The sequence below is a fragment of the Martes martes genome (assembly GCF_963455335.1).
Source record: "Martes martes genome assembly, chromosome: 1".
NCBI lineage: Eukaryota > Metazoa > Chordata > Mammalia > Carnivora > Mustelidae > Martes > Martes martes.
In genome coordinates, this window is record NC_137888.1 from 147,193,395 (window position 1) to 147,211,369 (window position 17,975).

The 17,975-nt window shown below is 39.0% G+C and overlaps 1 protein-coding gene across 1 annotated transcript in view; it reads left to right on the forward strand.

Moving 5' to 3' along the window:
* Nucleotides 1-17,975, forward strand: part of ULK4 (unc-51 like kinase 4) — a 610,308-nt gene that overhangs the window by 228,885 nt on the left and 363,448 nt on the right. The window contains exons 28-29 of the mRNA XM_080819657.1: nt 2,692-2,743; nt 2,854-2,998. Of these exons, the coding sequence (XP_080675783.1) occupies nt 2,692-2,743; nt 2,854-2,998 (197 nt within the window). The remainder of the gene's footprint in view (nt 1-2,691; nt 2,744-2,853; nt 2,999-17,975) is intronic.

The window sequence follows — 17,975 nt, forward strand, 5'->3', positions numbered from 1 at the left end:
GTCTTCTCATCAATGACTATGCGTTACTTTCATTTAGTCCTTCTCTGACACAGGAATATGAGTTTCTGACCTATATCATTTTTTCTTCTCTCTGAAGACCTTTTTATTTTCAAAAGATTTTATTTTCAATTAATCTTTACACCCAGTGTGGGGCTTGAACTCACAACACCAAGATCAAGAGTCGCATGCTCCTCCGACTGAGCCAGCTGGGTGGCTCTCTCTGAAAAACTTCTTAAAAATATTTCTTGCAAGGCAGGTCTATTGACAGAAAATTTCTTCCATTTTTGTTTGTGTGAGAAAATTTGATTTCTCCTTTTACTCTTGAGGGATAGTTTCACTCAGAATTCGAAGCTGGTGGCTTTTTTCTCTTAACACTTTAAATATTTCACTCAACCTGACCTATCAGGTAAAATGAACTGAGATAAATGAGTCATTAGTGTGAGATTGTACATGTATATGGCTTGAAGCCGGGTTATGTTCACTGTTTGCTGAACCTGTGGTTTCAGAGGTAAAAATTCCCTCCAGCATCCTTGTTTTTGTCACTCCTGTTGTTTGGGTTTCCCTAATAACTCCTTCTGACATAAAACCTGTGTCTTGGAACTGTCTCAGTTGTAATCTGTGTTATTATACTGGAGCTCTGTTGATATTGTGGTGGGAGGGGAAGCATCCAGCAGTCCTATGGTTAGGATTCTTTCTGTGACCTGTGCCTTTGGTATGACCTTCACAAGTACTTCTCAGTTATTTCCCCCCACAGAGAAGACAGGAAGGCTTAGAAGGTGCTGGAGTTGGGTTTGTCCTACCCAGGTCAGTTAGGTTCTGGTGAAATAGTGTTCCCTGTGTCCAGGCCTTTGTTGAGGAGAAAAGAATGCTCTGAGCATGTTTCACTATGGTTAATTTTTCTTCTTTCTGCCTGAAGCATAGGGAATGGGGTGTTTCTTTGATTTTCACCCAGAGAATCTAGTGGGGATTCTGGGAAGTTAAACTCCTGGGAGTGTTGGGTTCCACTGAGGCAGGGCTCTAGGAGTTTTTATCCCCCAAGCTCAGGCTCCAGTGATTAGTTACCCTTCCTGTTTTTGCATCAGTTGCCAGCTCCAGTGGTGATTCATGTTCCCATTAAGCTGTGATTCTCTGTATTTGCCTGGCTCTTCAGTGTTTGGGGCAGGAGTTTGTTCCATGACCTCAATTCTCTGCTGTATCTACAAAGACCTGTTGATTTTGTTGGTTTAGCATTTTTCTTGTTGTAAGGATGGTTGTGACAACGTCCAAGGTTTTTTCAGAAGTCTATCAATAGCGATCATACCTATAAATATTTTCTACATTTTTTTCTGTAGAAGTCATAATATCATAGATACTTCAGAATTTTATTGTTGTTGTAGATTGTATCTTAATTATGTCATTTGATTGGTTATATTGTAGGCATATAGGAATACTAATTTTTGTCTCTTCATCTTCTGATGATCTTGCTTGACCATGTTTAACTGTTCTTTAAACTTGGACACTTAGATCATTTATGTCAGTCCCACTTCTCTAAAGCCTTTAAGATAAGTGTTGATCATGTTAATAGGTGTTAATAGTAGGATATATTTCTTTCCTTTGCATGGTTTTTGCTTTTGACATAACTGCAAGTTTAGAGCTGTCAAGATTCCTTAGTGGAGCAGGATATCAATGCTTTCAGTGACATGACATCACTTAATGGAAGAGGATAAACAAAACATCTCTAGTTCTTAGGGTTCTTGCACAAATATCAAGATATAATATCATATATAAACTTTTTATAAAAAGTGGAGCTAGAGTAGGTTCATACTGATGGGCTACTACCCATGTGTGGAGATCTTTATCTGTGCAGAGCTTCCTTTCCTTGGTTTGGACAGCAAGATGGTATTGTTGGGGTGTGACCAATTTCTCCTGCCCTTTTTTCAGTGTAGAGAGAAAAAAATTCTTTTTTTCTTTTCAGTGTAGATAGAACAAATACATATTTCAGGGTCTGGAATAAATTCAGTTGTAAACAACAGAATTTTGTTTATTGTTGCCAAAATAGTTCATCGAATGAGGGAGTAGGTTTCCAAGTCAGATGTGGAAATGACTTGTCCTTCTTCATTTTTCATTTTCATCCAGGGGAATAATTTTGTTATTTTGGGGTAAGTTTCAAACCATATTTGATTGTGCTCTGTCTGAAACTACGAGGAAGTCCTAGAGGTGGTTTGTGGAGTGGATTTATAGCTTTTGAATCAGTTTCTAAAAACACCCAAGATTAACTTGTCATGGCTCTTTGATGTATTTAATAAAGCATGAGGATTGGGTGTCTCCTTTTTCTCCCAATATTTTGATTGTGTAGTTTAAACTTGAGTAATGATCACCAGCTTATATAAGTTAATTTGGTGATTTAATGTCAACCCATGCCAACGAGATTTTGTGTTATATAGTAATGGTTCTTTTGTAAACTCTGAAGATTTGATAAATTACCATTTTGATGATCATAATGTCATTTTGACCTGAGGACTTTTTCAGAGTTAAATGAGCTTGGTGGTTTATTAAATGTCATGCAGAGTTTAAATCCAGGATAAATTTAGCTGTTGATTTTCCCCCTCTCTTGATTAGTGATTCTGTCAGTGCAAAAAGTACTGATAGTAGTTAATACCAGTTTTGTGGTTAAAAAGATTGGAACCAAGCCTTTTATGTCTTTTCTTTAAGGTTGTTGACTATATCCTGCCACCCTTGGTCTCCTTAGTTCAGAGCCAAAATGGTAAGTGTGACCACATCAGCGAGAATGCCATTAGGTATACATTCAGTTTTCATTCTCTCTCCATGTACTCATATTCTTAGGGATTTTTGTTTTTGTTTTTTTCTTTCAAGTGGAGTGGAGACTCTTCAGCTTGCGGTTACTCTCAGAAACCACATCTCTACTCGTGAACCAGGAGGTTGGGGATGACAAGAAGGAGGCGAATGTCGACTTTGACAGCAATCTGCTAGCTCTCATTAGAGACGTCTTACTTCCCCAGTAAGTCCCACATGCTGCATTCACGCAGAGAAGTGTAGGATGTCCAGGATGCTTCTGTCAAATGAGGTCCAATGCTGAGGTTGGGCTCTCAGTGTCCTATGCTACTACACTGCATGGAACCCAGGAGAATCCATATAGAGCCTTTCCTTTTTTCCCTAAGGCACAGGACTCTGAGGTTATGCAGACTTACAGGTGTTTGTGGCCAGAGGGGTAAAGTTTATTTTTCGAGGTCAACACTATAAGACTCTTGGAAACATCGAATCAGGACATTTCCTGGCTCTGTTCTGAAATAATAGAGATGGAAAGAAATCTTCCTTCACCCCAAATTCTTGGAATGGAAATTAAGCTTATTTACAAACAGGGTATTTGGGGGGAGGGGTGGAGTGGGGATGGGGCTAGAACAAGTAATGTTCTACTACTAACGAACAGGAGGGGGTTATCTTTTTCCTTTGACTCCATGGTTCACATAGAAACATACAGGAGGATGACGACTGAGAGGACCCAAGGCAAACATGTGAAACTCTAAAATGACATCTTATAATTGAGGGACACTGAAGTTTTTTTTTCCCCCCCTACTGTGAGTCTTATCAAACAGAAGGACAGGGCTACCTGGTTTTATTATTCTTTGCTTTAGTATGCTTCAGAGATGTTGCATCTTTCACAATTGAAGGTCAACCCTCTGTTGAGCAAGTCTTTCCAGTAATATTTGCTCACCTCATGTCTCTGGGTTCCATTTTGGTAATCCTTACAGTGTTTCAGTCTTTATTATTATTGTATTTGTTACATTGATCTGTGATCAGTGATCATGACTTGCTGAAAGCTCAGGTGGTGTTGGCCTTTTTTGGTAATAAAGTTTTTTTAAGCCAAGGTACATGCATGTTTTTAGACATAATGCTGTTGCACACTTAATACACTATTTAGAACAGTGTAAATGAACATTTATATGAGCTGGAAAACCACAAAGTTCCTTTGACCTGTTTCCTTGCTGCATTTGCTTTGCTGTGGTGGTCTGGAAGGTAACCCACAAAACCCCCACAGTATGCCTGGAACTAGAGCTGAGAAACATATGCCAGATATCACAGAATTCAACAGAGGCCAGATTGCATGTCCTGCATTGGTGTGCCTGCCTGCTCACAGGCACAGGCTTCCTCAGGGTCTGGGCTGTCTGAGCTCAACAGGTTTTCAGGAGTGACAGTTTCACCAGATGTCCCCATCAGTTTGTTCCACTTTTCCAGATCACCAGTGCTTGTGTAAGAAAAAACTCATTTCCACAGTGTATAGACGCCAGATCTGATCATATTCTGAAGCATTCAACCCCCCATCATTGGTTTAGGAAGGTTCATCTTATGAAGCGCGTGGCCAGTGTGTATGAACCTCTTCCTGGCAGAGGGCCCTGTCTCGACTGCTTGGAGCTGGATCTGTAATAGCTTGGTTTATAGAGCCAGACTGTTTTTTATTCCTGCACTGCTGCAGTTGGTTTCAGGGAGACTCCTGATAATGAATATATACTGTTAGAATACATTTGATACCCAAAGTAAGAAAGTGGCTATCTATAGGAAGAAACACTGTTAAACTTTCTCATGAGAGAAACTATCAGTAAATGTATTTTTGGTTCCATTTGTTATCTCTGAGTGTGTATGTTTGTACTCCTGTGGGTAAATATAAGATTAGAACCTTCTCTCGTGGGATTAGTTCTTGCTTTCAGTGCCATCTTACACTTCTAAACCATATGTAATTATTTACATCTTTCTGATAAGAAAATGCCCCCAAAGATTTTTTTTTTTTTGTGAAAAGTGTAATTTTTGAAAGATGTGCTTTGGCTATCTGCTGTCTAACAGCTTGTAGAGAAGCATTTCTCAGGACCTGAGATGTGCCCTTCATAGTAGGGACAGGATTTTCTTTAACAGGACTTCACAGGTTATTTTTTTAAGAAATTGATTTATTTTTATTTAAGTTCAATTAACATGCTATGTATTATTGGTTTTGGAGGTAGAGGTCAGTTATTCATTAGTCTTATATAACACCCAGTGCTCATTATATCCCATGCCTTCATCCTAATGACTATCCCCCCACTCTCCACCCCTCCAGCAGCCCTCAGTTTGTTTCCTATGCTTATGAGCCTCTGATGGTTTGTCTCCCTCTCTAATTTCTTATTTTTTCTTCTCTTCCCCTGTGATCCTCTGTTTTGTTTCTTAAATTTTACATATCAGCGACATCATATGATAATTATCTTTTGCTGATTGACTTATTTCACTTAGTGTAATATCCTCTAGATCCATCCACATTGTTGCAAATGGCAAGATTTTGTTTTTTTTTTTTTCTGATGCCTGAGTAGTATTCCATTGTATAAATAAATGTACCATATGTTCTTTATCCATTTGTCGGTCGATGGACATCTGGGTTCTTTTCATAGTTTGGCTATTGTGGACATTGCTGCTATAAACATTGTGCCTCTTTGCATCACTACACTTGTATCTTTTGGGTAAATACCCAGTAGTGCAGCTGCTGGGTCGTAGGGTAGTTCTATTTTCAACCTTTTCAGGAACCTCCATACTGTTTTCCAGAGTGGCTGCACCAGCTTGCATTCCCACCAACAGTGTAGGGGAGGGTTCCCCTTTATCCACATCCTCGCCAACATCTGTTGTTTCCCGACTTGTTAATTTTAGCCATTCTGATTGGTGAGGACTTCACAGGTTACCAATAGCTGGTTAACACCCATGCAAATATGAAATAAAATTTCTTCCTATCTGGAGTTTGCTCACTTTTGGAAAATTTTGTAAAATAAAAAGTGTTAAATCTATAATTCCACACTTTTGTTTTACTCATCTGATTTGGAATAAATAGTATGCACTTCCTATAATGTGTATCTTTTTCCAGAGATGAAGAATTATGGAGGAAAATACAAATAAAACCACATGACAACTCAAGAACAGAAGTAATGTAGATGAGTTCAGGTGTTCATTAAGCAATTTGAAATCTACTTTGGATAATATTACAGAATTGATTGGAGTATGGTGCAGGTTGTTTTCAAAGCTTGTGGACTGACTCTGATGTGATGCATAGATCTTGGCTCTACATTTTGTTCTCTTGGCCTCGTTTTCTAATCTCCAGAATGGGGGCAGTAGTATCTACCTCAGAAGATAGTTGTGGGGATTAAATAGGATACCTCTTGTAAAGCTTAGTATAGTGTGTGGGGCATGGTACACTCTTGACAATAGTAGCTCTGGTACATTTATTATAACCTTTCCTTATTAACCTTTAAAAGGAAGATTGTGATAGTATGATAATAATAGTAATAGCACATACTTCAAAGAGGTGAAATAGCCATTAAAGTAGGTATTGCTGAATGTGCCTAGCCAGCATGTATAGTAAGGGCTCAGTAAATGTTAAATAAAAACTTAAAAATGAAATCCAGTGCATTCATTTAACCTTGACTCTGGAAAACTAGAAATCTTGGCAAGGAGTTTGGTCTTTGATGACAGCTCTTAGTGATGGTAAGTTTAGAAATGCTAATCAAAGAAAATTCATATTCTTCATTGAGTAGGTAAATATATGGCTTAAGAATGATGAAAAATCTTGCCATTTGTGACAACATGAATGGACCTAGAGGATATTATGCTAAGTGAAATAAAGCAGACAGAGAATGACAAATACCATATGGTTTCACTTGTGTATGAAATCTAAAAAAACAAAACAATTAAAACAAAAACAGCCTCATAGATACAGGAAATAAACTGTTGGTTACCTGAAGAGGGTTGGGGGGGATGCGGGAGGCTGGTGAAATAGGTGAAGGGGGTTAAGGGTATAAGCTTGCTGGTTATGGACATTGGGGAGGGTATGCGATACAGTGAGTGCTGTGAAGTGTGTAAGCCTTATGACTCACATACCTGTACCCCTGGGGTAAATAATACACTGTATGTTAATAAAAATAATTTTAAAAAGTATAAGCTTGCAGTTATAAAATAAATAAGTTATAGGGATGTTATGTGCAGCTTACAGAACATCAGTCATATTGTAATAATTGTATGGTGACAGATAACGGTAACTAGACTTATCATAGGGATCATTTTATAATGTATAAAAATATCGAATCCCATGATGTGCACCTGAAACTAATAAAATCTTGTATGTCTCTTGTACGTTAATGAAAGAATAGTGAAGTTTCTACAGTTTATAAGAGTGACATGGCATTGGCTTCGGCTTGTCAAATATACATACTAATATCCATATTTTTAATTTTGTTGAAATTTTTTTTCAAAAGATTTTATTTATGTATTTGACAGCACAAGCAGTGGGAGCAGCAGAGGGAGAGAGAGGCAGGCTCTCTTCTGAACAGGGAGCACTATGTGGGGTTCCATCTCAGGACCCTGGGATCATGACCTGAGCTGAAGGCAGACGTTTAACTGACTGAGCCACCTAGGTGCCCCATAATTTAAGTTTTAATCTTACTTTTAGGGTGCCTGGGTGGCTCAGTTGTTGAGCATTGGCCTTTGGCTCAGGTCATAATCCCAGGGTCCTGGGATTGAGCCCAGTGTTGGACTCCCTGCTCACCAGGAAGCCAACTTCCTCCTCTCCCACTACCCCAGCTTGTGTTCCCTCTCTCACTGTGTCTTTCTTGTCAAATAAATAAATAAAATCTTTCAAAAAAAAAGTTTTAACCTTTCTTTGACCTTAATACTTTGGCTAAAGCCAAGAGGATAGGCTTTTCATGCACATATACAGTAGGCTTTCCAGTTTTTACACAGAAGTGTTATATTAGGACTTTTATTTGCAAACAGTAACGCTCAAACTGATTTGGAAAATACTCATGTGCTCACATTATGAGCTCATGCTGGCATCAAATATAGCTGGATTCAGGGGTGTGAGTGATGTCGACATTCCTGTGTGTTTGTGTCTACAGCTATGTGGCTTTGTTCTCAGAAAGGCTCTTTCTACTTGGTGGTTAATTGATTCCTGGGTCTTGATCCTCGGGAAAGAGTGGATGCCTCTTCTAAAAACCTTAACAAAATGTTCAGGGAGGACAGTAATTTAATCTTGTTAAATACCATGTAATACCTGTGTTCCAGGTCCTTATCAGAACTGCTAGTGATATGAATGAAAACTCAGTTGTAAGAATAAATATCTTATTAAATATTAGTTATGGTTCTCAGAAAAATAGAACTGGTAGGATGTATGTATATAAAGAAAGAGATTTACAATAAGGAAATTTGCTCACATGACTGTAGAGGCTGAGACGGCCCAAGATCAGCAGTCTGCAGGCTAGAGACCCAGAGAGCCTATGGTATAGTTCCAGCTTGAGTCCGAAGGCCTGAGAATCAGGCCAGCTGGTAGGGTACATACCAGTCTGAAAGCTGACAGGCTGGAGACTGAAGAAGAGCCGATGCTTCCAGTCCAAAGGTGGCTGAAGAACAATGTCCCAGCTCAGTGCAGTAGAACAGAGGTGTTCCCTTTCCCTCGGCCTTTTTGTTTTACGCAGGTCTTGAACTGATTAGATGAGGCCCACCCACACGAGGGAGGGCAATCTGCTTTACTTAGTTTACTGACTCAAATGTTAATCTCATCCAGACAGACCCAGAATGATGTTTGACCAAATAACTGTGCTCGTGTGGCCCAGTCAAGTTAACACATAAAATTAACCATCACCTCATCTATCATAAATATCCTGGATGGATGGCTTTCTACATAAATTCATAAATTCATATAAAAGACGTGTTACCTCTTTGCAGTGTACATGCTTTGCTTTCTGAAGAGATGAACTTTAGTTGTAATATTGGTTTAGTGCCTTTTCTGTGTGGAAAATTATAATACCACTGATAGAGAGGTGGTATTTTAGTTAGATTTTGAAATCTAGGTAGGGTTGCATAGAAAAGCAGTGGGTCTTCTAGCAAGATTGGGTTACACAAGGTGTGGAAGGCACAGAGTAGTGAGCGGTAAACAGGCCAGCTTATTTCCAGTGGACAGCTGCATGGGATGGTTACATGAAGTGAGCTGGAGAGAGAATGTTTTTTCTCCCAATCAGCTTATTTATTCATCGGCACTAATTGAGTACATCTTACTGTATAGGCATATTTCTAGTTTCTGGGAATATAGTAATGACCAAGAGAGGCACAGCCTTTTTGGAATGTGTACTGTGTGGTAGAGCCAAATATTTCAGACATTAATATTTTTTAACTGAACAAGTCTGTAAGTCCTGCAAATAAAAATGTTTAGTTAAGTATAAATTAAATGTTGAAGCCAACTTCCTTCAACAGTGTGCCTGTGTAATGTTCATAGACCTGCCACAGAACACATGTTCTTTCTGAAACGTTTTGTGTGTTTACTATCCCTTGGCTTTTGAATTTCACAATTCACCCATTTAATTTTCTGAAGCTCAGTGTTTCTCAACATTTTATGACCTTAAGACACTATTTCCTATGGCTTATCTGTTACCATCTCCCAGAACTCTTTTGATCACAGTTTTGAAATACTACTCAAAGGCTTTTCCATTAAGATCAGGAACAAGAAAAAGATGCTTACCATCAAAACTTCCTTGTAACGTTGCATCATGAGAATTAACTAATGTAATAATACAAGAATATTAAACTCTGAATATTCCATTAGATCTGCATAACGAATTATCACACACTGAGTGGCTTAAACCAACATCTACTTAGTTCTGTAGGTGGGAAGTCTGACACAGTGTGACCGGGATCTCTGTCCTGGATCTCACACCCTTGAAGTCAGGTGTCCCTGGGCTGAGTCCTTGCCTGGAGACTATGAGAGAAACCTGCTTCTGGTATCAGTCGAGTTGTTGGCAGAATTCAGTTTCTCATAGTTTGCATTAGTTTCTTAAGGCTGAATTACCACACACTGACTGGCTTAAAACAAGAGAAATTTATTCTTTCATAGTTCAGAAGGTCAGAAGTTCAAAGTCAAAGTCTTGGCAGTGTTAGTTTCCTTTTGGATGCTCTGAGGGAGAAACCATGCCTCTCTCCTGGCTTCTGATGGCTGCCGCCAGCAGTCTTGGGTTTATAGCTGCGTCCACTCCAATCTCTGCCTCTTTTTTCACATGGCCTTCTCCCCTGTGTCCGCCTCGAGTTTGCCTCTCCTTTTCTCATATAAGGATATCTGTCATTATGTTTAAGGCCAACCTTAAATTATCTTGAGATCCTTAACCACATCTGCACGGCTTCTCCAAATAAAGTCATATTCACAGGTACTGGGGGTTAGGACTTGGACAGATTTGGGCCCATTATTCACCTCAGTACACAGTCGTAGGACCAGAGTCCCTGTTTCTTGTGTTCCGTTAGTGTGCCCACATTTCTTCTCACTGGTCCCTCCATCTTTACGTCAGCAACAATTGTCAAACTTCCCTTGTGCTTGCAGCCTTTCTGAGTTCCTTGTCTGCCTGCCACCAGTTGGAGAAGACTCTGCATGCTAAAGTTGGTGATGTTGGCCTTTGGTGGTCTGGGTCTTGTGATTAGAATTAACTTGTGATGAAATCTTGGTTCTGCCACACTTGGTGCGTGTGCTCTTACTTCCTGCTCCTCTCCTTCTCTCCTTCAGTCTCACCCCCTCTGAGATGGTTGGAATGCCACTAATGTAACTGATTCACAAGAAAAAGTTTTTTTCTGGGAAGACAGATAACCATATATACTCAGGAAATTGCTATGATTTCCTTCAGCAGAGAGATAAGATTTGATTCGAAAGGTTCATGCAGAAGAGGCAATATTTAATGAAACTTAAGTCCAGAGTGACTTTATCAATTAAAATTGACACCTCTCAGAAGTTTAATATCAAATTCATTATCAATGAACTTGTACTATCGAAAGTAGTCTTCTGTTTTTTTTTTCCCAAGACTTGTTCCACAAGGTGAGGACATTTCTCTTTCAGTATTTAGCCATAAATGGAACTAGATCCTTCACTCAGGAAAGACACCATTGCTCTTCTTGGGAAAGAGGAAATTTTAATATTCATACAAAGGTAGAACATGTCATTTGTACTACATTTTGTGATTGTGTATATGAGGTTTAAAGCCCTCTCTCCCTCCCTCCCCTCAATAAATATATTTTGAGTGACTTCCACATGCCAGACACTGGGGATGCTATGGTGGTTAGATTGGATCCCTGCCCCTCAGCGCAATTACATTCTAGTGGGTGAGACAAAGCAGTAAACAGATAAATAAGATGATTGCAGTTAATTGTGAGCTCTGTAAAGAAAAACAAAACATAAAACAGTGGCAGGGGATAGAGAATGATCATAAGGAGAATGAGGAAGGGGTTGTTTTAGGTAGAATAGTCAGGAAAGGCTTTATGCCAGGTAGCAAGCCATGGGGAAAATCTCTATGGAATTTGCCTTTGCTAGGCTGGAAGTACTTTGCCAACATGTATTTTAGTTTTCATATTTTCTTTTAGCTTTGTGTGTTTTGAAAAGAGATCATGCTGATATAAATGTGCTTACAGTGTTTTTATGACAATATGGCATTCAGCATTTCTCTCCTGGGGAAAATGAGTATTGCCTTTCTTCTTTATAATTCTCTTGTGACCTGTGCAATCACCAGGGCCATAATGACTTCATAAATTATTAAGACTTTGTTTTTTAGAATCTCAGAAAGGTCTATATTTTTTACAAATTAGAATTGTATTTTCTCTTAGAAATTGGAATTTGTAAGTGGATTCCATTAGTGGCAATACACCGTAGAGCTCTTTATCTGGGTTTTGAAATAGTATCCAGTAAAAGTTGTGAGTTTGACTACCTGGCTTATGTGTTGGTGACTTAATGGGCATCCAGATGGTTCTTTATTGCGCCTTTGTCTCCCTTAACCACAAATACCCTGTGTTAAAATAGATGTGAACTTGGCCATCTCTGATGGAAATCAGAATAGACAGAGTATTTCAATTTTAGCTTTCCCTCAGATAATTTTATTTTACAGATAAAATTTGAATCACAACTATTTTTGTAGCATAAAGAAGCATCATAATGTTCTACTTTGTTCCTTTTACTTAATCCTTCTATGTTTTGAGTGTCTACCTAAAGCAGTGCATTGAGGTACAGTGATCCCTCCTGGGATACAACCTCTAGGAATCTAAAGTAGGATAATCTCAGAGTTAAAGTAAGGACAGATATTCTTGTATCCTTCTGAATCAGGATAATTCTAATGCCCCAGTTTTTTGGATAATATTTGGTTAACTTTGAGAGTTGCTTTATTGAAGCCATTTTTTTTTTAAGCCTTTCAGGCCTTTGTAATAAAAATTTGCTGTTGGTTTTGTTGAAGAGATCCAGAAGAGCTGAGGGTTTACTCTCTGAAATTATATTTAACACTTATTTTGAAGTCATACCTATCTTTCTTTCACTTAAAAATATTAAAATATATATAAATATATATGTTTGTATATACTATTTTCCTGTTTCTCCACCTACTTAGGTATCCATTTAACTTCTGATATACTTAAATATCTATGCATCCATGCAAGACAACAGAATATCAGGTCACATAAAAATCACAAGACTGAAACATTCTCAAGATATCAACGCTTTATTTGGTTCATGCCTTTCTCAGTTCATAAAATTTTGGAGTTGACTCAAGATATCACCTAGATCAATTTTTGGACAAAACTGTACAGAAAATGCCTAAGAGTAGGTTCTCTACTCCTTTCTCACAGCCATCTGGTGGGGAGGTCTTCAGCCTTCTCCACAGGCAGGTTTCACCTTCATGCCTTTGCTGTCTGGCAGTCTTCTCTAGAGCTAATCCACACATTTCTTTCCTCTACACTCCAAGCTTTGAATCCATCTTGTATTCTGTTAGATATGCCTTTAAACACACTGTCTTCTTCATATCTTCCCTTGCTCAAAAACATTTTCATTGTAGAAAGTAACAGTCACAGGACTTACCCAGCCATTCAAGGCTTTTCACATTTTGCTTCTCGCCTACCATTTTATGTTAATATCTGCCTGATTTTCAATATGGTTTCTCTGTTTGTGGTAAGATTTACTTAGTATTTTCTGAAATTCCCTCCTTAGAACCTATCTTTCCTGCCAATTCCCAGACACCATACTGTGAATATCTCTTTCTATCCCAATATAAGTGGATTACTGCCTTGTATTCTACTTATCTACATTTATAAATGTACTAAAAATGATTTAAATAATTTCCAGTTACTGAATATCTAGGATTTTCCCAGTGTTTCATAATTATATATACTGCTGCAAAGAGCCGCTTTTTGGGCTACATCTTTGGGTACATACTTTTCTTTTTGTTGAATCTCTAGGGTTGGAATCACTATAATATTAGATACATTTTTAAGGGCCTTTGATAGGTTTTGGCAAGTTTTTTTTCAGAGATGATGAAGAGTTTATATTACCAGCTTCCCTTTATGAACTTATTTTGCTGTACTCTTGTTATCTCTTGAATTCCTTTAGATGTTAGTGAAGTTGGCCATTTCCCTCCATGCTTCTTGGCCATTTATATTCTTCTTAGATGGATTTTGTCCACATTTTTTTTTTTTTTGCTTGGATATTTGCTGGTTTACAATAGCCTTTTATATATTAATACTATCCACTCTGTTCTGCCAACATTCTGCAAATTTTCCCCTCACTTGATTCATTTATGGAAGTTTTGCCATTGAGAAATACTACTTAAAAACTTTAAAGCTATAAATATTTTTTGATTCATTTCTTTTGTCGTGCTTCAGAGTGCTTCACTCAAGATTATGTGAATATTTACTCATGTTACTATTTTAGTGGAAGTTAAAAATTTTTAATTCTTAATTTATTGGTAATATATTTTCATAAGATATGTCCTAACCATTCTAACCCCTTTTCTAAGATCACTCTTTCTTGTCCAATGTATGTCACCTTTCTTTCCTTAGTTTATATGTATGTTCTTGATCTCACAACACTTAATAATTATTATGATTTTGTAAAGTAATTCAGCTTTTCATTTAGCAGGATCTTCCTCATTGTACTTCCTTCTAAAGTTCCTTGGATATTCTGTTCTTGAATCCTTCTTTCCCCTAACATTCTCAGAGCCCACTCCACTGAGACGTAGAAATGTGAATTTGTGGCTTACTCCAAGGAGAGTGGTCCTCTTCAAGATATGGGCCTCCCCTTACCCCCAACAGAACAGATACTTCTTTCCACTCAGTCAGATCTTTGCTCACTTCCCCAGAGTAGCTTCTCCCAATGATGCAGAGTTATTCTGATAGCCTGTTTCCACTTCCTGCCAGCTTACCTAATTGGGCGCCCGTTTCACCAGGCATTTAGCAAGATAGGGAAGAGAACATCCCTTGGATCCCTAAATATATGATTTTTAGAAGTGTGTTCTCTCCTTTGGGGTTGATGTGGATTTAGTACAAAGGGCTTTTCCTGCCTGGGTTCCAGCTGTTTGGGACCTGGAGAAGACCCCTTATTTGGGAGGATTCTAGAAGTAGACGAGTAGGGGCTTATGTTGTTAGTGATCTCAGTCTGTATCCAGGCTCAACGTACTTGGAGCACTCCTCTCCAGCCCCTGTCCATCAGAATGGGCCAGCTCTCCCCTGTTCAGTCTCCTACCAAGCCTTTTCAGGAGTCTGGACTCATCACTCTTTGTTTCCTGCCAAGTCACATTCAGAGGAGTGCGAGATCCAATGACCATCAGCTCAGATGCTTTATCTCTGTTTAGAAGACAAGCTTAATAAATCACAGCATTCTTCTGGCTAGTTCTTGCTGACCATTACAAACCTATCTTTGATGAAATGAAAGTATATTCAATATATTCAGTATTTGTATTCTAAACATATTTATTATGACTCTTATCCTTTTTTTTCCTAAGGGGAGAAAAACATAACAGTATTTTTCGGGAACATTCTCATGCATAGGCTGGTACAAGCTTCATCTCTCCCTCCCATTTCCAGGTTAGATGATCTCAAACAGCTTAAGACATTTGAATTTTAGTCAGTGAAGCTTCATCCTTGTGTTCTTTTTAAATGTAGATTCTACATATTCCTATTAATTCTATTTTAAAATAATTTGTGTTTTCTCAGTCTTCTTGGGATTGTTTATTACATTTCTAACCAGTTGGCCACATTTTCTCTTGTACTTTCCACAAGAAAAGTACAGAAGATTACATGGGAAGCTTTTGTAAATTTATAGGCTTGTGGTCCTTTCCTCAGTGATTCAGCTAAGTCTGGGAATGAGGACTGGGGCCTGTTTGTATGACTCATCGGAAGCCTCCCATTCCCATTTCCATTGAAATTCTCTGGCTGACAATTTCCAAATACTGGTTGGCAGTGGAAGGGTACATCCTTCTCTTATCTGACTTAATGCCTCACTTTAAACTCAGTGCCTCAGTTTCCTTTTTCAGGACGTGTGCCCTGAAGAGCTAACTTAGGAAACATGGAGTGTTCAAGCCCTACAAGTTACAAAGAGAGACTGACCCTTGACCTTCTTCTGGGAGATAACTTCTGAGCCTTTGGACTATCCTGCTTGATAAGAGAGTCTCTGTATACAGGGGGCCTTGAGCTGTGCCAGATACTTTATGCTAACAATGTGAATTTTGGTGGGGGCCTTGGGCTATAGCATATCAACTTGACCCCTGGAGGGGCTGGAGACTGAGCAACTAAGGTTAGTATGCAGACACATGGCCATACCCATGTGACTGACCCCTAATACAACTTTGGACACCAGTGCTCCAGTGAGCTTCCCCACCTGGCAGTACAGCCCGTGTGTTGTCCACAGTGTTGCTTGGAGGGTAAGCTCTGTCCAACTGCCTTCACTGGGAAAGGACAGCTGACAGCTTGCTCCCAGTCCCACCTGGACTCTGCCCTATGAGCCTTTCATCTACACTGGTATTCACTGTAACACACCATAATTATTAGCTTAACAGCTTTTCTGTAAGTCTTTCTAGCAAACCATTAAATCTGAAGGTCGTCTTGGGTGCCCCCAACTTAGGATGTAAGAGCTTTTTATTTTACAAGACTCTTCTAGAAAGGAATAATGATTTCTCTCTAATATGCTGAGTTGTTGCTTTTTTAGAAAGAGTTCAACCTGGATGTTAAATTTTTATCACCTCTAAAGGTGTTTCCTTGCATTTTGTTTTATTCAGATGATAAAACATATTGTTTTCCTAAATTTGATTTTTTTCACTCCTGAAATTACTGATGCTTAGGTTGTGCTGTACTGTTTTTTAATATACTGTTCTCTTTGATTTATTAACATTTATGATTTTATTATGAGTGATTGGCATTTTGACTTTTATCTTTGTCATACCTGAGCAAAACTTTTAATTGCTATAATTTAAAATATTTTTAAGAATTCTTTCTAAAATATGGTACTTCCTGCCTCCTTAAACAGAGCACTCTACCCAGTTGAACATTTTCTTGACTCACTACCCCCATTTTGAGCGTTATGGTGTGTAATGGGCCCTCTGGTCCCATTGAGGTACGAGCAGCTGCTGTTTCTACGTTAAATGCTCCCCAGACTTCTCTCTGTTTGGAGTTTGTGGGTTTGCTTTTTTTTTTTTTTTTTCCTATGCCTTCAAATCCCACTTCGTTCTGTAATAGTCCCTCTCTTCCCTTTACTTGGCTCCTTTTTAATGGCTGTGGGATTAGAGGCTACATAATTAAGCTGGTTATATAATGATTTCCAAAATGAGAGTAAATAGGCTCTGAGTAAGAGCCTGGGGCCCTATTCGCCAGATGAAAAGCATCCGCTTCATGTCATGGATTTTTAAATATACATTTTGGGCTTGGGGAGATAGTTTACTTCCCTTTTAGTTGTTAGATGTTCCAGAGAGTAGAGTCATAAAGTTAATTGGTTTGTTTGTTCATGTGTCCATCTATTTCTCCAACTGTCTGTCCATCCCTTCATCTGACACTTATATCTTGAGCACCTGCGCAGTGCTGTAGACCAGATAGCTGAACTTGAGTTGGTGAGATGCCCTCTGCAAACCAGCATCTGCCTCACAGATAACATGGGGGCACCGTCTGAACTGTGTTGCTGAAACTTTTAGTTAATAATAATAAAGATCTTTTATTCATTTATTTTTAGGTTTTATTCTTTCTGGCAATAATTGTTTCAGATTTTAAAGTTTTCACAAGAAGAATATTATGTTGGGGCGCCTGGGTGGCTCAGTGGGTTAAAGCCTCTGCCTTCGGCTCAGGTCATGATCCCAGGGTCCTGCGATCGAGCTCCGCATCGGGCTCTCTGCTCAGTGGGGAGCCTGCTTCCTCCTCTCTCTCTGCCTGCTTGTGATCTCTCTCTGTCAAATAAATAAATAAAAAATCTTAAAAAAAAAAAAGAAGAATATTATGTAGAAAAGAGTTAACATAGCAAATCTGCGACTGCTCCCCTTAGGAATGCCTGCTTGCTGGACGAGAGGCTGGACCTTGGCAGGATGGCGACTTAGAACTTGGTGCTCAGAGTGTTTCCAGCCCCATTTAACTTCTGGGGGAAGTTCAGGCTGCCTGGTCTCTTGTGCAGATGGCAGGGTTTATGCTGACTGCCAGCTTTCCTCTTAGGAGCGATTTTGACTCTTGTTAGAAGTTGCTAATGTGTTCAGCCCCCAACAAAAGCCTTGGTCACTTGAGTCTCTGATGGGCAGAAACATCACATGCATGTGTTGCATTTTTGTTGCTGGGGACAAGATTATTCTCTGTCTGACCTCTTATGGGAGGGAGAGAGCATAAGGAAGCCTGTGCACAGAATCCTCCAGTCTCCACTTGTGTCCTTCTCCTCTAGGATTCATCTGTGTATCCTAGCCATGTAGCCCTACTGAATCTCCATCATGAGTGCATCTCTGAATTTGAAGGTGCTCTTGGGGGCCCTGCCACAAATGCTTCCTTTTCCTTCTATCTTTTACCATGTGTGCAGCCCAGTACTAATCCTTTTACTGGATTGTCTCATTAACTCTTCCCCAAACAGACCTCTGTGAGACAGGTTGGTGTCCTCACGCCCTGTGGTCGAGTGAAGCTCTTCGAAGTTCCATTAAGTTAGGTCTCCCGTACTACGTCCTATTGCTCCT